Source organism: Antedon bifida, chromosome 3 (assembly GCF_963402885.1).
Source record: "Antedon bifida chromosome 3, ecAntBifi1.1, whole genome shotgun sequence".
Lineage (NCBI taxonomy): Eukaryota > Metazoa > Echinodermata > Crinoidea > Comatulida > Antedonidae > Antedon > Antedon bifida.
This window is the reverse complement of record NC_136228.1, coordinates 5,330,131-5,355,544: the sequence shown is the minus strand read 5'-3', so window position 1 is coordinate 5,355,544 and position 25,414 is coordinate 5,330,131. Positions and strand designations below refer to the sequence as shown.

Below are 25,414 nucleotides of genomic sequence, written 5' to 3'. Positions count from 1 at the left end.
TGTATATTTTGTTCTGAAAAGAACTAATGGGTTTCTCAACATTTCAATCAATTATAATTTTATTGTCCTCAGGAGTAAGAATGAGATAAGAACATTCTCAGTCTTGAGGACAATCAAAGTATATTGATGAAAACGTTGTTTCAGAACTAAATATACATGGTGTACGGCAAACTTTATATCAACATTTGTTTTCGCCATAAAGACCTTCAAACAATATAAAAATCAATTTATATTAGAATTAGAACATACACTAAGGAATAATGAATATGATAAAATTATTATTTATTCAGCTTGAAGAATTATTGTCAAGCACAAGCCTGATGTCTAGCTTCCTTGATGCTCATGTGTTATCAGTTACTCCTAATGATACGTGTGACTGTTTAATGATACAATTTAGAGTAGATTTCGAAGCTGGCACAATGGTGACCGATGAAGAACTGGCTGACATTGTCAATATGGCTATTGGCACTGATAATCAGTTTGCTAATAATGTTGTAGTAGGTATGTATATCTCCACTTCTCTTTTTCTTTTTTAATTTACATTTTACTTTTAGATTTCCCAGGAAATTGGTATGACGTGGATGAGAACAGAGTAAAGGCTAGCAATGATGATGTCTTAAGCTCTGTCTACACTATCAAACTTTATGTGACAAAAAATGCGATGTGCCCACATATGGACACGGTGATGTTATATTACTACCATATCTGGGCACATCACACTTTTTGTCAAGCTAGTTATAGTGTAAACAGAGCCTTAAGAGTGCTATTGACAGTGGCGCATCTAATATCTAGGTCACAGTTACTTTACACAACAAAACTCATGAATCACCACTTGATGATATTAATACTGTATATTGTTTTAATTGTAAGGCATGGATATAGCCACAACAACATCTGGAACAACAGAAGAACAAACGTCTGTCGATTCAACTACCGCTGATGGTACAACATCTGAGAGTACCACACCTCCAAGCACCACATCTCCAAGCACCACACCTACCGCAGGTACAGTTAAAAAAAATTGTTGTTCATTGTTTTTTGTTAAAAGAAAATGAAAGAAAAATAGTGTATTTCACTTCTTAAGTCATGCATACTTTTCACTTTACAGCTCAGAGTACCACAGCCCAGGGTACCACAGCCCAAAGTACCACAGCTCAAAGTACCACAGCCCAAAGTACCACAGCCCAAAGTACCACAGCCCAAGGTACCACAGCCCAAAGTACCACAGCTCAAGGTACCACAGCCCAGGGTACCACAGCTCAAGGTACCACAGCCCAAGGTACCACACCTCAGGGTACCACAGCCCAGGGTACCACAGCTCAAGGTACCACAGCCCAACGTACCACATCCCAGGGTACCACAGCCCAAGGTACCACACCTCAGGGTACCACAGCCCAGGGTACCACAGCTCAAGGTACCACAGCCCAAAGTACCACAGCCCAAAGTACCACAGCCCAAAGTACCACAGCTCAGGATACCACAGCTCAGGATACCACAGCTCAGGGTACCACAGCCCAAAGTACCACAACTCAAGGTAGATTTTTTTAAATGTATAAATGCACTATCTATATACATGCACTATTTCTATGGCAGGTAGGTTTAATATATTAACTTAATTCATTGATCATCCATTAGGATGAACAAATTTCACCCTTAACACCTTAATTCATACATAATTATAATGGATATCACATCGCTACAGTTATATAAATACACTTTTAATATGACAGGAAGATTTAATAGATTAACCTAATCCATTGATCATCAATTTGTATTAACAAATTTCACCCTTAACACCTTAATTCATACATAATTATAATGGATATCCCATCACATAATAATCCATATTTAATGTGGAGACTATATTATTCAAACATTTTAACTATAAATGCATATATTGCTATGGCAGGTAAGTTATCAAAATGTTTCACTGTCTCTTTGTTCATTTGTGTTTGTTTGTCTACCATTTCATCTTTTTACAGCAATGAATTCCTGCAGTTGTTTGCGAGCATTGCTCATTGACATTAATTTCTTTTAAACAACTAACATTCAATAATATGCAAATTTATCTATTTCAGCATTTTCACTGGGTGTTTTTTCTCTTTCTGTTTTGATTGATAAAGCTTGGTTTCCACAATGTGATGCAACGCCAGTGATGGACCATACGAATTGTCACCTGTGATTGGTCAAATTTCTTGCGCTGCGGATACGTCTTTGCATTGCATCCAAGTGGAAACCAAGTTTAATTAAGCATCATTATAACTAAAAAATTTCAATTCATATTATCATATTTATATATCTGCATATTTTCCAAAAAAAATTATTTACTTCCCACAATGCAGTGTGTCAGCACATAATAATTCTTTATCACAATATTTAACATGTTATTTCATAACTCATCTAACTAACACTATTTGGTTTACTAGATACCAGGTTGCAAAAGAAAGTACGAATACCCATCACTAATATTAATGTTGTATTCGTTAATTATGGACTATTAACTTTATTTCAAGGATCAAGTTATGTATATGATTGAAGGCTAACCTCTCTTAATGGCATAATGTTGAAATATCTCACTCATAGAGTATCCACAATTTTGGTGTGTTATCATTACGTACATAGCTCCTTTGAGGGTCCTATTTTTCAGTAGTATATTAATTGCTTTTTCTGTACTATTAGCTCCTGGAGTGATCTACGAAGTGACCATTACAATTGTTGGTATTGATGGCAATGAAGATGAAGCGGTATTTGATAACAGCCTTGCAGATGAAACCTCAGACAGATACATTCAAATTGCTGGATATGCATGCTCAGCCGTAAGTAAAAAGAATTTCTTCTTCTCCTTTTTCTTCTCCTTCTATCTTTTTCTCTCTTTCTTCTGTGTGCATGTGTATTTATTGTGGGACGGGGTGTGTGTGGTGGAGAGGGGTTGTGCGCTAATGGAGTATCAAAAAGACCACATTTTAATGGCCTCCTGAGAGGAGTTGGTGTGGTGGGATAATGACCAGAATTTGTACTAAAGGTTTTAATCAAGGAAGAGTCAAATTCACTCTTCCTTGATTTAAACTACACTTAAAAACTGCCCTGTACACTGAATTAAATCCAGTTAAGATTGATTATTTTTTACTTTCTCTAAGAATTTTTAATTGACATACATATAACTGGATTCTATATTAAAATATAAATAATAGTTTACTTAGACTGTCTCAACACATAACCTGTGAAACAATCTTTTTCGTTTCATTTAAAGATTGGATATGCCCTGAACACTGCATTTAATGACTATGTAAACTGTGAAGTGACAAGTTTGACAGATGGAAGCATTATAGCAGAAGCCAATGTAGGCTTTGTGACGAGCACTAATGTATCGGCCACCATGGTAGAAGAAAAGTTGAAGACTGCTGCCGAGGAAGGCCTGCCTACATCTGCTGATGGTGTTCTTTTAAATGTTGAACTATCAAGCATAACAGTAGATTCAGGTGAGTACATTTCCGTAACACAATGCACTGTACATTCAGAAAAATGATCTTTAAAGCTCTGTCTACACTATCAAACTTTATGTGACAAAAAAATGTGGTGTGCCCATGGATATGATGATGTTATATCACTACCATAAGTGGGCATATCACTACCATGTTGGGGCACATCACACTTTTTTGTCAATCTAGTTTGATAGTGTAGACAGAGCTTAAGACTACTGAGATTCATTTTTAAAAGTTGAGAAATCTGACATTTATGTTGAGAAAGAGTAGTGACCAAAGATATAGTAAAATATAGTATATTGAGTCCCTTTTTTAACGTTTCATACCATAACAAATGTTGAGACCATTTCCCAAATACAGCAGAATGTTTTTGAGATTAATAACATTGTGCTTCTTTTATATTTCAATCACAATCTATAATGTTTTTTGCTTCTATTATTTCTTGTAAATAATTTTTATTTCAATGATAATCAATCTAAAATAATATTATATTAAAAAATAAAAGAATAATTTTTATTTTTTCCTTTCCTTTTCCAGTACCAACAACAACAGAAGGTATGACATTTTAATTATCATCATCATTAGCATTTATAGATCTCTTTTACTGATGTTAACATAACAAATATTGGGACCATAACAATTTCCCAAATACAGCAGAAGGTTTTTGAGACTGATAACATAAATTATTGTTGTGCTTTTTTTTATATTTCAATCACAATTCATAATGTTTTTTGCTTCTATTATTTACTGAGAATAATTTTATTATATAATATATAATATTATATACATATATTATATATTCAATGTAAAATATTATTATTTTGTAAGAATAATTTTATTTTTCCTTTCTTTTTCCAGTACCAACAACAGAAGGTATGACCTTTAAATTATCATTATTAGTAGTGCATTTTTAGAACCTTATATTCACCACATATTCAGCATACTAAATGCATATACATATTATGAAGTACAGTACTAATATATTTTTTACAATATTTAATAATTCCTCCTTTTTTTTTTTCAGCACCAGATGGTGGAATAGGTATGAACTTTGAATTATTTAATTTATTCATTTGATTTGTTTGCATCTCAAATATATACAACGATTATTTAAAACATAGTAAAACACTACAATAACATTTGAATAAGAACAGTAAGCTGAGATGCAGCATAGAAACTCCTAATGTGAAACTTATTTCCAATGGAATCCTCTTACAAAAAGAAAGCAAGCAAAAACAACAATGGAAACACATACATAGATAATATAGGACATATTTAATCATTTTTAAGGAATTCTATTTCTAATTTATTATTTACTGTTTTTTATCTTATCAGATACTGTTGTGATTATTATAATTGTGGCATCAGCAATTGCGGTGTTCCTCTTTGTGTTAGTGCTAATGTTATGCATTATGGGTGCTGCGCTTCGTAGAAGAAGACATCTTCACGCAAGACCATTCTCCAAATATCCCACACCACCTGGAATATATGCCAGTAGGGTTGTACACAATCCTTTGGGCGTGAAATACGATGATGTAGATAGCTTCTATGAAACGGAGAGCGTAACAAGCAGTGAGGAGAGTCGAATGCGACATATGGCTAATGTTATAAGGAATGCTCCAAGGATTGAGGTTAGTACACACCTCACAATTCGCGGGAGTTCTTGGATACTCAGAGTAATCTCCTATTTCCTGTTTAAAGCAAAACACTCCCTCTCACTAATAATGGAACAATCCATTAAGAGAACTTTCTTGAAATAGCCATTAATTCTAATGGGCTGAAGTGTCAATCTTGATCATGATAAAGCTCTGTCTACACTATCAAACTAGTTTGACAAAAAAACTTTGATGTTCCCAAATAATATGGTGGTGATATGACATTATCGTATCCATACAGTATATGGGCACATGACATTTTTTTGCCACATAAAGTTTGATAATGTAGACAAAACTTGAAGTACAATTTCTCCTGATTGTTAGTGATATACTAAAACCTCTTTTTAGCTTGTACTACTAGGTACCTATTTGGAACATTTTTTTCTCTATGTTTGGATGTAATTATTATAGTGCATTCTATAGATTGGCCATGCACTCACTAATATAAGTCCTATCCTGTGATATAAATCCATAATATTGACTCGTTGATTTGTGTTAAGTGTTATTAACTTTTAATGTTGTTACTTTTCAGAGAATGAGTGGTAGCAGAATGAGCATGTCCGAAGGTTCTCCCAGCTCCTACTACAATGACTTTGTACGACCATATATAGCAACTGGAGCTGAGGAAGAAGAACTAGTATGTATTATTTTTTAATCTGAGGCTCTGTCCACACTATCAAACTAGTTTTACAAAAAAGGTGTGATGTGCATCTTCATGTCCATATATGGGCACATTACATTTTGTTGTCGCATATGCTATATATAGCAATGCTCTAGGTAACAGCTCTCAATTGACCTAGCAACATACAAGCTGTGGGTGACAGAAAGTGGATCTCAATTTATATAAAAACAATCTGTAACTGTTGCTGGATCTCAGTTGAAATATCAATAAGAATTTGAAAAAAAAAAAATTACAGTATACAAATATACTTTGCCTTAAAATCTTGGCTGAAGGACTGAAGCTTATCAAAACTTGAAATAACTGGTAAATAATAATACTTCATTTGCTATCCAATCGAATTTGAACAATTCCATGAAAGCCCCAGTGGTGTAATGGTTAGGACATTTGCATATCATGCAGAAGGTTCCAGGTTCAAATCTCAGTTGAGGCAGTTTTTTCTTATTCCCACAGATTTCCTCATCTTTATCATTTCAAATTGTAATATTAATTGAACTACTATTAACATCTGTTCTCATATGTTTGTTGGTCGCCCTCATCTTGCGTGGACCATCTCAATATTTGTTGTCATACATTTTATTTATTTCTATTTTTTACAGTCGCAGTCTTATTATAACCGTGGATTTACACGCAACTATAATGCCAACAATTAAAGGTTAGTTTATTCTATTTTAATGCCAAAAATAAATGACAATATCAGAAAATATATCTTTTTAAAGACATTAAAAAAACATAGAATAAATGTTGTTTTTATAATTGTGCTTTTTATTTGGGCTTTTTTTTTTCAGTTTTCATTTAAACAATTTGGAAATATTGTGAAACTAAACTAATTTTTATTTTTGTGCAGGAATGACTGAAAACTAATATGAATGAAATCAAGTATATACAAAAATATAAATAATCATGTAGTTTTTTATATATAAAATAGATATTTATATGTAATATACAAACAAAATAGGAATTTTTATATGTAAAGACTAGGGGTTTTATATGTAAAAATAGTTCATTTTACCAGTACTAAAATAAATACTATTGCATACACTGTGTGAAAAATATTATTTTGGCTTTTCTGGAGATTATTACCAAAGAAATCTTCCTTGATATATTGTCAACAAAAAATATAAATAATATGGTGACAAGGTGTACTTATTTAGCTAATCAAATTAGCATCTAAATGATATATAAGACATATTTCCTAAATTATTATAATATAAAAGAAGGACATTCGTAAGCAAGAATAACTATCATAACAATGAATAATTAACAATTAACAATCATAATTACAACAAACGAACAAAAAACTGTTAGATAGTAATAATAATAATAATAATTTGTATACGCTAAGATTTATTAAATAACAATATTTTTTTCTTAATTTAAAGAAGTAGGAAACTCAAGCATAAAGTGTTAGAAGGCTAAACCAATAGTAAACCACCTAATCTGGTTGAATTTTTGAAGTGCTTCAGTTTGTATGCAAAAGCATACATAATATGAATCATAATAAACGTAGTGTTAATAATGTGTAGGCAACATGCTTGCTTACTTTAGACAGCGTGGTTTAACGGGTAAAATATATATTTATATAGTCTATGCAAACTACACTATTATTCAGACAATCACTTTTGTTATAGTGAAATAAAATAATATTTGCAATAATGGTTAGACTTGTGTGTTTGATTGTGTATACGTTATTAGTTTGGGAATAAATCTATCTAATCTATTTCGCAAATGATTTGGTAGGAGGAATTTCTCTATAATAATTCAATATGAAAATATTGTAGATACAATGGCGGACTAACAGCCCAACTAACTACAGTACAATACATTTAAGTTTGACCATTGTACAAGCAGGAGGAACCAGTAAAATTGCAATCATAATTGTAGGCCTCTATTTGTGGTAATAGTTGTCTATGGTGTAAATAAGTTAGCAACAAGCCCAACTTCTTTATATAGTATGATGATGAATATACGTGAAACGTTGGTGAAATAAAGTCTGCTGATTGGTTAATAGTTATGCAATTACAATCTATAGAGGGCGTCTTGCGGGAGTTTACAAAATAAAAAAACATGACTGAAATTGAAGAAGGTACAGTGTAGTAGCCTAGCTTAAAAAACGTATTTCAAATGACATAAATTATGAATCATAGCAAATATGCCTATATGAAATGTAATTAGTACCCAAGTCAGCGGCACATTATGATCAGATATAGGCATAGCTAGGCGCAGGCTAGGCATACTATCATTAGCCTTAGTTAGGGGGCCTAGGCCTAGCTAGCCTAGGCCCCTAGTAGAAGTAGGGCCAGGCTAGGCGCTAGCCTAGGAGGGCCTACCTAGCTAGGCCTAGCCTAGTAGTACTGTAGTATTTATTACTAGGTTAGGTAGGGGCTAGGAGGCCTACCAGCCTAGCCAAGTAGTCTGAGATGGCATAGGCCTAGGGCCTAGACTGAACTACTAGAGTATTGTTTTATTAATTAGCCACTATCTATTTTAAGTGCTGTTTGTTAGGCCTAGCTGCCCTAGCTAGCTAGGCCTATGTAGTACTTTCTCATTTTTTTCAGAATTGGATAAAGCCTACTACAATATGAATCTGTCTACAACAGAAACCTTTTCGTTGAATAAATGGCAAAGATGTTATTTTGATTTAAAATCAAGTGATGCAACTTGTGTACAAAAGGCTAATGCACTCAGAGGTATCCTGGCACAAATTGAAGTCGCACATGCCAATAAAAGGTTTGTTGTAAAAAAGGGTCAACTATCCCTTCGTCCTCCCTTCTCTCCCCTCCCTTCTTCCCTTTCTCCAGAAAGGTTTTCTCAGCCCATTTTAAATTATGGAAAAGCATTTTTTGCAAATTTTTTTTTCAAAATCCTGGTTTGGTAGTTTAGAGAATCCTGTTTTTTATTTGTTACTAATAATATATTTGTAATAAATTGTAATCATGCTTTATTTAGTGATTTTTTTCTATTGAAAGGAGATGGTTACATTTTTTGTTTTTTATATACTCATCCTTTAATAAATCTCACTTTCAATAAAATGTGTATACTGTATACTTACATTTGTGTTAAATAGCCACATTATGTATTACATTGCATTGTTTTCAATAAACTTTTTAGCATTTCAAACAGTGGCGCCATGAATCTAACAAAACAGTATGGAGGTTTACTATCCAGCATCGTTGATTCGCAAACAGACCTTAATAACTACGCTGAGGAAACTTTAACTTTATGCTCCAATCATAGAAATGGTAATTGCATCGCTAGTTAAAGTTACTTTAAACAAGTAAATATTTAAGTGATAAGAGTCCACACTTTAAGTAGAACAGTTCGAGCTGTAACACACTAGTAAAACCAAATTAGAATACCAAATCATTTTAACTACAGTACTGTAAACAAAGAGTGTTATTTCTATTAGTTGCCTAAATGATGTATATTTATAAATTTAAAAAATATAAGAAAACTATGAAAAAAGGATAATATTGGAAACAAAAAATTTGAAATTATTACTGAAGAGAAAAAAAGAGCATGGTTATGAGGTGGCTTTAATTTTGTCTTTTATATGACCACACTGGCTGTGAAGGGTGAATAAAATGCAGAGAGAGTTTTTTTAGGCAACACATTTAATACATCAGTTTGATTAATTGTAATTAATAAATTAAATGTTTTTGTACTGGCAGAGAGTCAAGAATGGAGGAGTTCTTTTACATCAGAAAGTTTGCTTCAAAATGAACATATACAAAAGATGCTGAAACATTCACAGGTGAGCTGATTTATTACACATTAATGTTGAGTTAAACATTTGATTTTCCTATCTTTTGGGAAAATCTGTCTTCATTATTACAGAGAATGTCAGCTAGCAAAAATGAAATGATAGAATGTATTATGGTATCATCATTTGAATCATCCAGGCTCCATAACAAAATGATGGAGATCCTGAGATGATCTGATACCGGTTTTTTTTTTTGTGTCTGCCTTTTTTATTTAAACTTATTTATGCAATTGATTTTGTAACTATGGACGTCTGTTTCCGAAATAAAAGTAAAATGAATGAATATTTAAATGTTTGAGCTACAGAAGCTAGGGGTGGGTGTAAAGAACATTAAAATGAATGAATCATTTTAATAATCACCATCATTATAATCATCATAATCGTCATCATAATAATATGATGGTTATGAATGGATATGGTGTTAGTATGGATGGAAAGCAAGCACCAAGCTTTAGGTTGGGTAGAAGAATTCTCAGCCCAGCTGTTTATGTTATCAGTCTCTACTCGGCGGTATGAGACTATTTTACAGTAGGATTTGTGACGCATTTTTGTTTCTCTCTTCACAAACACAGGATTTTAAGACAAATCAAATGAACCAGTCTACCATCGTTGTTAGAAACACACAACCAGAAACCAACAGAGTACAAAATCTAGTTACTGCTTGTCAAAATCAACCAGAAAGTGCAAAGCCAGCTACAATCTCACATCAAGTATATCATCAGCAGAACAGTAATTTGAAAACAGAGGGAGGACATTACAAGCAACAGAATTGTAGTACTTATGCTACCTCTGGTCAAAGTTCAAAGTTTAATCCTACATTGTCTGTTTTTGGAAGTCACTTTAAGTCTGATCTTAAAGAGAAATCAAGTTTGTTGAAGTCAGATAGGAACTCAAATGTCAACCATAATAAATTGTTTTATGATTCAGAATCGGGACCTAGTAGTTCAAACAGAAGATTGTATAATTCAGATTCAGGGCCTAGTACATCAAATTCATGTCTTAATAATGTAGATCTAAATAGAAAATATTCAGGTTCAGGGCCTACTGCAGATTCTGGAAGACAAAATCTACACAGAAGCAGACTATTTGGTGGTGACTTGCTGCAACAACAAAGTGGGAACAAGAGAACAATACATGGTAAATATTTTTAAATAATAAAGTTTGTATTGTTTGTACCAATACAAACTATGTTTGTACAAGCTTTTCTCAGTAGTCTAGGTTCTGTATTTCGACTATATTGGTAAATTATTTTGACACAAATGGAATTTCATACATAAAATACAGCTCGATAAAAATAGTAATGCCAACTGGTGAACTAACATAAAAGCAAAGCAATGACTTTAGACTGAGACGAAGTTAAATAGAGTTGTGCAAACCCACTGCAATTAGATATTCAATAAAGGGTTTTAAACATTTTATATTCAAATGTATAGACATGTATGAATGTGACATGAAAAAGTCATCTCATGTAAGCAGAACACTGAATCAAGATGATGTTACCCAGCTTAAGCAAGCTAATAACTTTCTGACAGCCAGAGACCAATTGGTGAGACGTCAATTACAAGACTTGATTTCAAACATTTTCTCATTCTGAGTGTTGCACAACTGGATTCAAAAGGGGTGATCCAGGTTTTCATAAATTAATAAAACACTATGTTTTAGTCTCTACGATTATACAGGTGGAATGCCATCCTGAGATTAGAGCGCGTCATAATTAGTCAGTACAGTTTATTTGTGTTAATTTATACGTAATTTGTACTTTTTATTGACCAGAGATTCCAAAATAAAAGATTGAAGGAATAATGAAGGATAGAACAATAGCTTGAACACTTCATTTCACAATTTGTAGGCCCACCCACTCTCCCAAAGCCATATTTCAAAATCCTGCATCTCGAAATTATCCATGACTATACTCATGTTGGCATGCATGAGTACATATTCATACAATCTTTGAGAAAAGCTACCAATAATATATCTGTTACATTTATTTACTTGCAGACAATTAACAACCAGAAGAAGAATAGAGGAAGAGAAGAAAGCACTAGCGGGTCAACAACTTGTTACGGGACAAGTCGTAAAGTGCTCGGAACAAGGTATCAAGTATTTTATTATACTAACTAGAAGTGAACCTGTGATGCATGATAACAGGATTATTACCACTAATATTATTATTATTTATTCTTTATACTGGGTAGCCTCTTCAGTCAAAGACTGTTCTCCCAGAGGACCCAGTGTATAGTACTACTGTATGATGAGTTTGTGACAGTGGCTGTATGTGAACTAGTACTCCGGGGAACCCCCTACTCATCTCAAAAGATGTACTAGGTTCTTTAAGGTGCACATGAACCAGATGTGTACACTGGACTTACGGTTTATAGTCCTTATCCGAGAAGACTCGTTCTACCACCAGAACCATGGAGCGAGTGAGCCTCGAACCCTTGCCAATGTTATGGTTCCATGGTCTTAACCGCTCAGCCACTCACTTGCTCAATGAATGGTATCAAGGATTAAAAATAGATGGAATGGTCAAGAGATTCCTAGATATGAGATTGGTGGTGGTGGTATGTGACCAAACCAACACCTCAACCTGCACAACCTTGTGAATTTGGCCTGTAAAGCTTTGTATTCTATAAATGTTGTAATTTTTTCAGACGTGGACTAAACAGTAAATTTGTTCCTCCAATTATGAATAAAGATGATGTCACTCAAGAGACAAGGTAATCTTTATTAAATTAATTAAAAAGTTGTCCTTAAAACCACTTAACCACTTTTATATATGTCTCTTATATTTTTGTTTTTTTGTCTGTATCAATGTTTTTATGGATGTTTTATTTTGTGTCAATAAAGTTTATCTATGTCTATGTTTATCAAAAGTTATAATACATGTGATAATTGATTGTGTTTAGGAATACCAGTCATTCAGGCAGTGCTGATAGCAATGAATGCGTTGATGAACGTTTAAAGAATATCGACCCTAAAATGATTGAACTTGTCATGAATGAGGTAATTTTTGTATTTACTTTCAACTTCAGAAGTAATGCAGTGAACATTTGTGATTGTATTTTAAATAAGAGAAATTTATTATCATTTGTGAGTCTAGGAGAGGTTCAGTAACTGAATGGAAGATGAATTGATTGATGAGGGGGATGGATGTATTTCTTTGGATTTATTAATAAAATATTTACATATTTGTCAGGTGATGGATAATGGTCCACCAATTCATTGGGATGATATTGCTGGTCTTGAATTTGCTAAGTCAACCATTAAAGAAATTGTGGTGTGGCCAATGCTTAGGCCGTAAGTACCATTTTAATTTTTAACGTCATTATTTCATATTCTTATTATATTGGTTTAGGTGAGGGCATTTTCAACTATGTATATTGTATGTATATATCATAGACTACTGTAGTTATGTTGCTTCATGTTTAGAACAAATGAGATGTTTTTTTTTTATTTATTTTTTTTTTTTATGTCATACGCATCCAACAGCAAGTAATTCACCAATTACAGGATGGATAAACTATTTAATAATTTATTGTGCTTTTCTTGCAGAGACATTTTTCATGGTTTGCGTGGACCACCAAAAGGTCTATTACTGTTTGGGCCACCTGGAACAGGCAAAACACTCATAGGTAATTAAAACATCTAGTTTAAAAACAATTTTGTTCTATTATTATTATTTTTTTTTTTAGAAAACTACTACAAATTTAATTGACGATTTATTATTTATTTTTGTTAGGAAAGTGTATTGCCAACCAATCAGGAGCAACGTTTTTCAGTATTAGTGCTTCGTCGTTGACATCAAAATGGATTGGTGAAGGAGAGAAGATGGTGAGGGCGCTGTTTGCTGTATCCCGTTGCCATCAACCAGCCGTTATCTTCATTGATGAGATTGATTCGTTATTATCGCAGAGATCAGCTGACGAACATGAATCGTCAAGAAGAATTAAAACAGAATTTCTTGTGCAATTGGTAAAAAAAAATTATTCATGCATTTCATCATAAAGATATACAGTACAGTATCTTATAAAGGTTTCTTCTTTGTAATCATAAAGATATTATACAGGCCTTGCCTTTTGAAATTTATAGGTGTGCTACAAATTGCACTCCTCAATACATTCAGGGGTGCTGTAGGTGTGCTGTTTGTATTTTGGTGTGTATAAAAGTTTACCATATTTAAGCGTGTTGTAAATCGCACTCCTCAAGGGCATTTTAGGAGTGTGTTAGGTGAGTGATCATACTCTCTCTTTCCTTTAAAGACAAGGCCTGATATAGTGAACTATAATAACTCTATGGTATAATACTTTTCTAGATTTGTATAGTAAAAATTAAATTTAGTTTAGTTTATTTTTTATTTCCAAAAATTATCAGAATTATTATTTTTTGATGGTATCTAATGATGTGATCAACGTCTCTCAATGATCACATTATATTTTTTTCTTTACAAGGACGGTGCTACAACAAATTCAGAGGATAGACTGTTAGTGGTCGGCGCTACAAACCGCCCTCATGAGATAGACGAGGCTGCCCGAAGACGTCTTGTCAAGAGACTTTATATTCCTCTACCAGATGCTGCTGCAAGAAAACAAATTGTAACCAACTTGCTGAGCACACAAGCGTATGTACTAAGCGAAAGTGAACTAAACAACATACAGGAACAAACTGAAGGTAATTATAATGTATGAGTATTTAAAAGAGAGGTGTTTTAAGAGATATACTACTGGAGAAAATGTTAGGGAAATGCCCAAAAAGGTTACTGTAATTCATTTAAAACAAATATTTAGACAAATATGGAAAACCAACATTTATTTTATAAATATAAATAAGAATGGAATATCTTGTATGTATATTATACAAATGATAAATGTTTATGAGTGTAATGGTACAAATAATGGCATGAGGTGAATGGTGAAAGGTTATATTTTAATTTGACCATGTGACCCACAATCGTCCAATCAAATGACAGGAATTTATATTACAGTTAAAGTCCTACTAAACAATACATGCCACACAACGCTATACATAATGCATGTTCTCCTATCAACTTTACCCCTAAATAATCAACCTCACCCTTAAATATAACTAAACCTAACCCTCTAAATACTCCCTAGAGTACTATAAAATGAATTACACCCTCCCAGGGGCATGTGGTATCACTATGTATAGCGTTTTGTGGTGTTTAGTAGGACCAATCAATATGGTTACTACTTTTAACTTCATAGACCAAGGTGGAATCTCTTTTCTACTCTATTAGGTTATTCAGGTGCTGATGTTGCCAACTTATGTCGTGAGGCTGCTCTTGGCCCAGTTAGATGTATCAAAGATATCCAACAAGTTTCTGCTGATCAGGTAATACATTTTAAAATATGTACTGTATATGACCTGGATCTGCCCCTGATTTTCTTGCAGTGTACTTATTGTGCTTTTTGCTTTTTTTACAGGTTCGTCCCATGCTTTTTAAAGATTTCCAGGCAGCTTTAAAAACTGTTAGACCAAGTGTTTCTCAGCAAGATCTTAATATTTACCTAGAGTGGAATAAACAATATGGAAGTGGTGTTTGAACACGCATGTTCTAAGACAGAAAGACAAATGTGCTTAAATTGTTATCAAATGTTCTGAAATAAAATAAAAAATTAACAAAAATAATTGTGTTTTTTATTAATAGTATTATTATAAAGCACTGGTCTTTATGATTTTTAAAAACATTTTTTTGTTGAATGCTAGGCTATTTTGATATCACAAAAACAAATTGGATGGAAAATGATGATGATTTATATACCTGATAAAAAACTGTAAGAATTTGAAGAAAAACTAGCCATTATTTTTTGATTAAATTTAAAGATGTATTATCCCTTTGACTAATTCCAAAAAAAAAAAAAAAAGATTTTGAAAAAAGTGGGTCATTTTGAAATATCACAATAGTTTTTAACTTTCACCAAAAATTAGTCGAAAAAAAATCATTTATCTGAAATACAGACGTTTTTTTGTTCAAAAAATAACTTTGGCTTCCAGTCCAAAGTTTTTTTGGCTACTCGAGCGAAATCTTTGTTTACTTTCGCTCGCGACGATTTTCTAGACGAAATGTAATCAAATTAATTTACCTGTTAATTACATAAACTTGTTGTTTTTGGCTCAAATTTTCGACTAAATAACTTTAATATTACTTTGATATGGCCAATTTAAATTTAGAATATTTTGACCTTCATTTTTTGTGTTTCAAGGGACAATACATCTTTAACTGTTTATTTTGTATTTTTTATATAGATTTTTTTTGTCACACATCCCTTTTCCTACATAAGACAATGCAGGACAAAGAAGGGATGGTTTATTACATGAGTGCTAAAATTACATTTTCTGTATTTGGCAATAGTATACCCATATTTGGGGAGATAGCAAAGAAGTAGCCAATGAAAATTCCACGCGCATGAATTCAAACGGCTATAGTTAATACGTAGACTAAATATAATTGTCTCCCGTAGATTATTCCGCCGGAAATACACTATGACAATTTAATGTTTTTTTCTAAATATTATAACAATTCTTTTAGGTACTTTACTAAATATTAAATTATTTAAATATTATAAGATGTAAATTAGAGATATAAGTTTAAACTTATGCTTTAAAAAACGCCATTGTTTTCAAGACCTACTTTGTTTACGCGGATGCTTAATATTTTCAAATTGCTCTCCGTCAGTTACAAATTACTCGCGCGGAAGTGGTTTTTACATGTTTGTCAAGTAAGTATGCAATACAAATTCACATTTTAGTGATATAAATGAATTTTAAATATTGTAAGTATATATAGTCGGGAGAATATATAATAGTCCATCACTGTATGGCTAAATGTTGTATGAAATTTGTTGTATTTCTGCTGATTGTGCGATTTAATTTATCAATTTACATAATGCTTGACATGATTAGGCAAACCGTTTTAACCGCACAGTCAGTCGGCCATTCACGGCCGCTTTGAATTCTCACGTCTACCGACTGGTATAGGCTAGCCGGCCTAGCCTAGCCCTGTTAATTATGACTAGGCCTACGTTTTGATTGGCCTAGCTAGGCGGATAGATCCCTAGAGTGTCTTATACATTAATTTAGGCCTAAATCAATTACCATTCTATAAAAAAATAAATTGTGATTTTATTTGTGTGAATTTTTTGCACAAACCTTTCTGTATTAAGACACCTGAAGAATTATTCAAGATATTAACTCCAAATTTTGTGTATGTTGATTCGTTGTAGCCTAGCCTAGAATATCCTCCACCATAAATAAAGTACATATTTTTTAGGGTTGACAAGAATAGGTGAAATGAGTATCTGAGTGACACAAAATGGCCACAAATCAACAACAAACATCTCAGAAATCTTTCCATAGGCCTATGTCTAGAAAATGCTTAGTGTTACATTTTACAATTACAGTATCTTTTAATTTCAGCTGTAAGTAAGTATTGAAGATGCCACTTCACGGTAAGATTGTGGTTATCAAAAGAAATGGAGCAGATGGGGCACATTTTCCATTAACTGCAGATCAGTGTTTATTTGGAAGGTAAACTATTAGTATAATTTGTATTCAGCTAAAACTGGATTACCATTTACAAAATAATATGTTATTTGATGGACTCGCTGACTATGAATTGTGTACGTCATGTTCCTAATTCTTGGTACTGTGGGATTTCTCTAGTATAGTATCTGGAAAATGTCTGTTTTTCACATGTACCACAACAGTATCAATCACCTAGATTGATGGAAAATATTGCCATATGTGGAGATACAGCACTGAGTATCCGGTACTATGATTAAACATCTTTAGTCAACTTTCCCAGAATCGTACTGCCTGCAAAACAACAAAAATCCAATGTATAACCTATAAATAATAAATGTTGTTGAAGGCTGTCTGATATATTGAGTTAATAATAATAATCATTGGTTTTTTAATAATTTACATTTTAGAACGAATGAATGCGATATCAGGATTCAATTAGCTAATGTGTCCGTGGAGCATTGCAGAATCTCTGTGAAGAAAAACTCTGAGGTTGGTGGTTGAATGATTTGTCATAGTACTATTAAATTAAGTTAAATTAGTCACAGTATTTACTTGAATGGCTACAGTATATGATTTGACACTTCCCCTTAGTTATACCCACCACCCAAAGAAGACTTTATTGTTAAAATCAAACAATCCTCTATTGTTCAGATCAAAGAAGCATCTATTGTTACTGTAAGGTTAAGGGTGGTAATATTGTTTTTACTTTTTAACACCATAAAGCAGCTGATTTATCTGGGTGTTTGGTCTTGTGGATGAAGATACTGATCATCTAACTTGAGTATATAAGTAAATACTTCTATTTATCATTTTTATTTTCAGATAATCCTTACCAATCTCAGTGCAACTAACCCAACACTACTGAATGGAAAGGCAATAATAAAAAACGAGAAAGTTAATCACATGGATGTGTTCACAATCAGTGATAGATCATTCAGGTTAGTTTGTCTGCAGTAATTATGTTTTGTATTATTTTGACTTTTCAATAACCAATTGGTAATAGCCTTCTGAAATTTCAGATTATCGTAGTAACATTTAATTGCTCGTTTTAAAATACTGTAATAGCATAAAACTTGAAAATAGAAATTTACCATCTATTACTAGATAAAGTAAAGAATGCAGAAAGAATTGATTGTCTATGTTGTCTGTTGCAATTATCTAATGTTGATAGATCTAAGTTTTAATGTTTGCCTACAACTTTTACTTAGATTTGAGTATCCTCCTGGTTCAGTGATGCGTGGTTCTCCCAAACCTGGTGGAAAGAAGGTTATTCAAAGTCCTATTGTGTCGAGTAGTACAGACAGGTCAAAAAGACTGTCATTGCAGGCATCAAAAACTTCATCAAAGACCCCAGTGAAGACGACTACTCCAGGAAAGAAAACGCCAGTAAAGACACCTACAAAAGCAGCACAATCTAAAACACCACTAAAGTTAGATACACCAGTAAAGAGTACTGGTAAGAAAACACCAGGAAAATCATCTCCAAAGACACCACAAACCAAGACACCAACAAAGACAACCACACCTGCAAAGAAAACACCAGCAAAAACACCCCAAACCAAGACACCAACAAAGGCGACCACACCTGCAAAGACACCCCAAACCAAGACACCAACAAAGGCAGCCACACCTGCAAAGAAAACTCCTGTGAAGACGTCTCCTAAGACTACCCCGAACAAAACACCTGCAAAAATAGTTACACCAAAAGCATCTGCAAAGAAAAGTCCAGCAAAGACACCTGAAAAGGTAGACACTCCAGCCAAAAAATCCACTTCTGCCAAAAAAAGCACTCCAGCAAAGACAACCCCAGCAAAAAGTTCTGCTAAAACTCCTCCTAAGACACCTGAAGAATTATTCAAGATATTAACTCCAAAGGTTAAATCACCAGTTGCAAAGACACCGCCAAAGTCGGCAGGAAAGAAGTCTCCAGGAAAGTCACCAGCAAAGAAATCGGCAAAAGGTAAATATCTAATTTTGTTATTAACTGTCTTACATCTGCTAGTAGCCGCATATCATAATTGGTCACATTGAAGAATGATGCGTTTTTATTGAAAAATAGTTCATTCTGCAAGCTGATGCATAATATATAATATATACAGAATAAGTTTGCCTTTTTAATGGTAACACAGTAAACTCTCCCAATACCGGATATCTTGTTTTCCGGTAAGTCTGGTATTCAGAATGTGTTTTTAATGGTAAAGAAGAATTTGGGACCTTTTGGAAAGTCTGGTTTTGGGAGAGTTTACTATTATTATTCTAGTTTTTTTATATAAATGTGTTTTTTTGTTTTTAAGGCACAACTCCTCAAATTAAAAAGTCTCCTAAAAGACTCAGTGGATCTCTCAAGAAGATCAAAGCTAAGGTGAGTTTTTTTCAATTAATTTTTTATTTACCGACGCCGTTATTTTATTTAATGTTATTTGAATACTGACTTACTATCAACACATATATTGATAATTGTACTTGGTTTATAAATATCTCTAACAATTTATTATTAGGGTGTGCCTTTTGGAAGCCCACGTCAGCCCAAGTCAACTCCACTAAAGACAGCCATGGATCAGCTGAAGCGTCGCTCTGCACCTGTAGTTGAAGAATCACCGAGGACAAAGCGTTCACCAGGTATTTTAAATTATTACTATTAATCACTCTTCTTCTTAATCACTCTAAAATTCTATACATATGCAGTATATATATTTGATAATGTGTTATGATAATATCTGCAAACGGATTTACATTTTTACTTGGCATAGCCCTGCCGTATAACAACTATTTGTTCAGTGAGTAGGTCGTTCTAAAATGTTTAATCCTTCTTGTATCTAAACCAATTTGTTTCTGCTTACTTTTTTAGCTGTAAAACCTGTAAGTGTTAAAAAGAAGAAAGCTACACCAAAACGCAAGTCTATTGAAAGTATTGCACCATCAGCAAAGCGAAAAAGGGTGTCATTTGGACCAAACCTTAGTCCAGAACACTTTGACAAAAAACTGCCACCGTCTACACCACTTCGACGAGGAGCAGCTCCACGTAGAAAAACTCTGGGTGAGTTTAAGGTTCGTAGTCCAGGTGCTACACCAAAAATAAAGAAGAGAGCATCGGTTGGAACTCAACTACATCCCGTGATTCCAGAAGAGAGGTTGACACCAGTAAAGTCACCAAAAGGCCAGAAATTGAAGACATCATCCCCTAAGAAAGCAAGTCCCAAAACCAAGACTCCATCTCCAAGAAAAGCAACACCCAAAACAAAAACCCCACCTAAGTCCTCCACTCCAGTGAAGTCACCCAAGAAAAGTAGCACTCCAAAATCTTCTACTCCTGTTAAGTCGCCCAAGAAAAGTAGAACTCCAGAAGCCTATACTCCTGCGAAGTCACCCAAGAAAAGTAGCACTCCAAAAGCCTCTACTCCTGCGAAGTCACCCAATAAAAGTAGCACTCCAAAAGCCTCTACTCCTGCAAAGTCACCCAAGAAAAGTAGCACTCCAAAAGCCTCTACTCCTGCGAAGTCACCCAAGAAAAGTAGCACTCCAGAAGCTAAGGCAATGACTCCAAGATCTACCTCTCCAGGCCGTTCATTATCTAAGCGTACTGTTAAGCCTCCAGCTGCATTAGCAGATGAAAGTTACACTGGATTGCCAGATCTATTCCAGACACCAACTAAGGCTACCAAAGGCTCACCAGCAGCTCAGTCTAAAAAGCAAGTTACACTAAAGAAACTATCTACTCCTTTAAGAAAGGATATAAAAGCAGGCATTGAATTAAAATCAAGCAAGAAAAAAATGGCAACACCTTTAAGAAAAGATATTCAGAAGGTGTGTATTTTTTAAATCATATTTTCTAATCAGTTGCTGTAACATTATTGAATTTTTATTTCACATTTATGTTACCTGAAGCAATTATTTATATTAGTTTTGAAAAATGCATACTGCAATTCTATCAATTTATTTATTTTTTTTTTGTAGGGAATTGAACTAAAACCATCAAAGACTGCGAAAAAGACACCAGTTGGTAAAGTTTCTAAGCCATCAACCCCTGTTACTGAAAAGACCCCGTCATTAACCACACCTGGTAGGAAGACTCCAAGGTCCTCGCGTTCAAAGACACCAAAATCGGCAAAGGCTAAAACATGGGCTGACATTGTCAAGAAGGGTGCTAAGAAACCAAGTACTGTGAGCACAAAGTCTGAGCTTTTCAAGATTAAAGCTGGACGTGTAACCAAGCCAGTACATCCAGCTATCACTCGATTGAGGACTCCAAAGGTAGATTAAGATTCTACTTAATTTCAGACGTTTTGAACATGCTTGTAATTTAGAGATAATTAAATAAAATGTAAAGGAAAATTCTTAAGCTAATAGCAAGGGATCCACTACTACCCAATAACCATTTTAAACTTAATTCATGCTCATTCATTCGGTTCATGTGCCCATTCTAAATATAGTTAATTTGGTTTGTTCTTGTAGGCTGCAAGAGGAGGTGTTAAAAGCACAGGACATGTTGGATCACCAGCCACTATTATCATTGGAAAAGCAAGTACACCCGTAACAATTGTACCAAAAACCAGGAAGGGACGCAAAACACCAAGCAAGAAAATGGCACAATTAAAGGGCATCAACGAAGACATTTTAACCGGATTAGAAGATCTTTTCCAAACTCCATCGCCAAAAGCTAAAACTCCTAAGAGGGCTGAACTAAATGTTGCATCACCTAAGACACCAAAAACACCTGAAGGACCAGGAGTAATGGCAGTTTCACCTCTGGCTTCACGTACACCAAGCCCAAGAAAAAGCACTTCGCCATACAAGATGACTCCACAATCTCGTAGAGAATCTGACAAATTTGTTTCCCCATTAGTGGCAACAAAGACTCCATCGAAAACACCTGCCAAGAAAGTGTTTGAGAAAAGAACACCAAAGCCGAAAAACAAAGCAGTAGAGGATATGGTTGGAGTCAGTAGATTGGTTAAGACACCTAAACAGAAGTCATTGCCAGTTGGTAAAGATTTTGGCTTAAAGAGAATAATGAGTAGTCCAAAGCAGAAAAATCAAGCAGTTGATGATTTCGCTGGAGTTTCAGAGATGTTCCAAAGTCCAGCAGTAAAATCTGATACGCCAAAAGCAGCAACACCTAAAGTGTCTTTAAAGCGAAAAGCTCAAGAAAGTGCAAAGAAGCCTGCCAAACGGTTAAAACAATCAAACACCCCAGTGAAAACGCCTCCAAAAAAAGTGTCTTCAAAGCGAGAATCAAATAAATTTGTCTCGCCTTTAGTTACAACTAAAACTCCATCCAAGTCACCTGCCAAGAAGGTTTATCAGAAGCAAACTCCCAAGCAAAAGAACAAAGCTGTGGAGGATATGGTTGGAGTCAGTAGATTGGTTAAGACACCTAAACAGAAGTCATTGCCAGTTGGTAAAGATTTTGGCTTGAAGAGAATAATGAGTAGCCCAAAACAGAAAAATCAAGCAGTTGATGATTTCGCTGGAGTTTCAGAGATGTTTCCAAGTCCAAAATCAACGCCAGCAGCAACACCTGAAGCTGCAACACCATCTAAAGCTACAACACCATCTAAAGCTGCAACACCATCTAAAGCTGCAACACCTACAACTACACCGAATCTTTTGAAGAGGAAAGTGCCAACAAGTGCAAAGAAGTCTCCCAAACTTGCAAAAACTTCACCAGTTAAAATTACTACTTCACCTGTCAGTAAACCCGATTCACCTGCAGTTATCCCTAAAAAGTCAAATAGACGTAAAGCACCTACAAAGACAACAGAGGAAGTACTCTCTCCACCTAAGGCCAGGTCAACACGCTCTAGAAGGAATGCACCAGCGGCAAACAAAAAGACAACAAAAGAAACAGTTGTTACTAAAGCGGCAGTTGTAAGCCCTAAAAAGTCAAATGGAGGTAAAGTTGTTGAAAGTAAGATAACAGAAGAAGTGCTCTCTCCACCTAAGGCGAGGTCGACACGCTCTAAAAGGAATGCACCAGCGGTGAATAAAAAGACAACAAAAGAATCAGTTGTGACTAAGTCGCCAGTTGTAAGCCCTAAAAAGTCAAATAGACGTAAAGTTGCTGAACCTAAAGCAACAGAAGAAGTATTTTCTCCACCTAAGGCTAGGTCGACACGCTCTAAAAGGAATGCACCAGCAGCGAACAAAAAGACAACAAAAGAACCAGTTGTGACTAAGTCGCCAGTTGTAAGCCCTAAAAAGTCAAATAGACGTAAAGTTGTTGAACCTAAGGCAACAGAAGAGGTGTCTTCTCCACCTAAGGCTAGGTCGACACGCAAGCGTGCTCCTACGAAAGTGGCTGAGCCAAAAATTGATTCTCCTAAATCCAAGAGGTCTAGACGAGGAGTAGCTCTTTCTACTCCTGCAGCTCTTTCTACCCCTGCAAAGAAAGAAATTAATGAACCAGTTATTGAAGTTGATGAGCCGGTGAAAAAACAGGCTGCACATGGAAAAAAGAAGGCTTCTGTAACTTTTGTAGAACCAGAGTCTGTACCTCAAAAACCTAAAGGTAGAGGAAAAAAAGCTAGCCCTATTAAAAAGTCAGAGGACACTACAAAGGTAACTAAGAAATCTGCAAAAGGAGCTGCAAGTCCACGTAAAACAAGAGCTTCAAAAGCAACTTCATCTACTCCTGCAACAACCTCACAAAAGACTAGCAGAACAAAAAAAGCTGCCGTCGTTGAGAAAGCTGCTCCATCTCCTAAAAAGACAAGATCTACTCGCGCTGCCCAGAAGAAAGGTCAAGACAGTCAAAAGAAAGAATCGCCCAAAAAGGCCGTAGCAACTAGATCAAGACGAAAATGAAGTTTTTTAGAATTTTTAAACAAAAGTTCAGTTTGTAAATATGTGCACAAATTTACAATTCATAGTACTGTTAAATACTAGTTATCATGATATAATTTTCACAATGTCTTTTATATGTCTGTGGTGTCGTCCTAATTACAAAAGTATTTTTGAAATGAATTTCATGAACAAGAATTAATAGCAATACAGTATATATTTTCAACCATTTTTACATTGTGTATATAGCATACAAACCCTATTGCTGACTTTTTGATGTGTAACACAATTTTACTTAATTTGGATTTTTGTACAAAGTTTTATGATAGTCGGGTACAGACAATGAAACTGACAATATTTTGTATTGACATTTTTATAGAGTCATGGCAGCAGAATTGTTGTGTACAACAGATATACATTGTACTTTTTAAAACTTTTTGCACTGTACCGACTGTGTGTTTTTTTCCACAAATACAGATAAAGCTTGTGATGATTGTTTTACTATATACTAATTTTAATTGTATTTAAATAGTCGAATGATTTTGTTCTTTCTTGGGATGTATACCATTCTACCTCATTCATCTGATGATAAATGTTTCAGTATTAAGTTTTGACCTTACTGTTACTGCAGCAGAATTAACAAGCCATTAATATGTCCCATGTATTTACAATTTAAAGTAAATTTTATTGTAAACTGGAGTATTTACAGGTTTGCATCTGATACTGTTTGTTCAACCAAGAAACGTTCATATTTGTAATGGATATTATAATAATGCTATCTGTTGTAGACCTGTACTGTACAATCCTACTAAAGTCTTCATTTTATGTTTGAATTATGTTTTATGTAAATCTTGTAATATATTTGATAGTGTGTAGTAGGAAATACATTTAGATGTTATTTTACCTCTATTTCATTTTTATATGTGTTACCTGGGATGACATTGGAACAGAGTGACCAGTAATAAAAATGAATATGTAAAACCACAAGTTATCAAACGCCCATATATGGCTCTGTTTAATGTAAGATAACAGCGCCCTCTTTTTATAATTCCACTTTCTGGGCCTTTGTTTCTGTTTTCCGAATGTAAAATAACTACTGTATTTGCATATTTTATCAAGAGTGTCAATTCCTTGGGCTATATAAGTTGTATGGCTAATATTTCGCCACACCTTTCTCTGTTGAACGCTAAATTAATTCACAATTATGACCGGCGGCGGGTTTTACAATTTTTGCGCGCGTTACAACGATATCGTCTTCTTGTACCATTTGGCGTTTATTTATCTTTAATTTGCCATTTTAGTCGCGTCAACTGCTCTGTGTAATCTATCAATAATTGGACCTCATTGAAAACAATAGGAAACGTAACTTGTACAGCTTGGTTTGTTGTTTGACCACTTCTTTCATCATTGAATAATGTATCAGCCACAAAACGTAGTTTGTAAATCATATCAATGCTATGCTAATTGTGTAATTGTTCAGTTTGTGGGTTTAAATGACGTGCGCGCGTACCCG

The 25,414-nt window shown here is 34.2% G+C and overlaps 3 protein-coding genes across 4 annotated transcripts in view; all 3 read left to right on the top strand.

Annotated features, from left to right (window-relative positions):
• LOC144838089 (uncharacterized) overlaps window positions 1-7,472 on the top strand; it is a 28,929-nt gene extending 21,457 nt beyond the window's left edge. Inside the window, exons 38-49 of the mRNA XM_078693448.1 lie at window positions 291-501; window positions 871-1,005; window positions 1,109-1,534; window positions 2,680-2,816; window positions 3,251-3,479; window positions 4,020-4,037; window positions 4,341-4,355; window positions 4,507-4,524; window positions 4,818-5,113; window positions 5,670-5,774; window positions 6,416-6,469; window positions 6,663-7,472. Coding sequence (XP_078549574.1) covers window positions 291-501; window positions 871-1,005; window positions 1,109-1,534; window positions 2,680-2,816; window positions 3,251-3,479; window positions 4,020-4,037; window positions 4,341-4,355; window positions 4,507-4,524; window positions 4,818-5,113; window positions 5,670-5,774; window positions 6,416-6,469 — 1,644 coding nt within the window. The 3' untranslated portion in view covers window positions 6,663-7,472. The remainder of the gene's footprint in view (window positions 1-290; window positions 502-870; window positions 1,006-1,108; window positions 1,535-2,679; window positions 2,817-3,250; window positions 3,480-4,019; window positions 4,038-4,340; window positions 4,356-4,506; window positions 4,525-4,817; window positions 5,114-5,669; window positions 5,775-6,415; window positions 6,470-6,662) is intronic.
• A 386-nt stretch (window positions 7,473-7,858) lies between these two features.
• LOC144838681 (fidgetin-like protein 1) lies at window positions 7,859-15,214 on the top strand. 2 transcript variants are annotated; one of them, XM_078694117.1, is made up of 15 exons: window positions 7,859-7,902; window positions 8,375-8,546; window positions 8,928-9,058; window positions 9,488-9,570; window positions 10,152-10,716; window positions 11,013-11,125; window positions 11,578-11,672; window positions 12,231-12,296; window positions 12,486-12,582; window positions 12,776-12,876; window positions 13,132-13,211; window positions 13,319-13,551; window positions 14,028-14,247; window positions 14,834-14,928; window positions 15,021-15,214. In XM_078694117.1, exons 1-15 carry the CDS (start codon window positions 7,884-7,886, stop codon window positions 15,138-15,140), a joined length of 2,190 nt encoding a protein of 729 aa, XP_078550243.1. In that variant the 5' UTR covers window positions 7,859-7,883; the 3' UTR covers window positions 15,141-15,214. The 2 variants fall into 2 exon arrangements, with proteins under 2 accessions (XP_078550243.1, XP_078550244.1); XM_078694118.1 differs by lacking the exon at window positions 7,859-7,902 and adding an exon at window positions 7,974-7,987 and having other exon boundaries at window positions 8,376-8,546.
• Window positions 15,215-16,278: 1,064 nt separating this feature from the next.
• On the top strand, window positions 16,279-24,888 carry LOC144838706 (uncharacterized). Its single transcript, XM_078694156.1, has 10 exons — window positions 16,279-16,316; window positions 17,014-17,124; window positions 17,529-17,610; window positions 17,944-18,059; window positions 18,330-19,081; window positions 19,416-19,483; window positions 19,620-19,740; window positions 19,970-20,925; window positions 21,076-21,372; window positions 21,574-24,888. The coding sequence occupies exons 2-10, from the start codon at window positions 17,033-17,035 to the stop codon at window positions 23,923-23,925; spliced, it is 4,836 nt and encodes a 1,611-aa protein (XP_078550282.1). The 5' UTR covers window positions 16,279-16,316; window positions 17,014-17,032; the 3' UTR covers window positions 23,926-24,888.
• The last annotated feature ends 526 nt before the right edge of the window (window positions 24,889-25,414 follow it).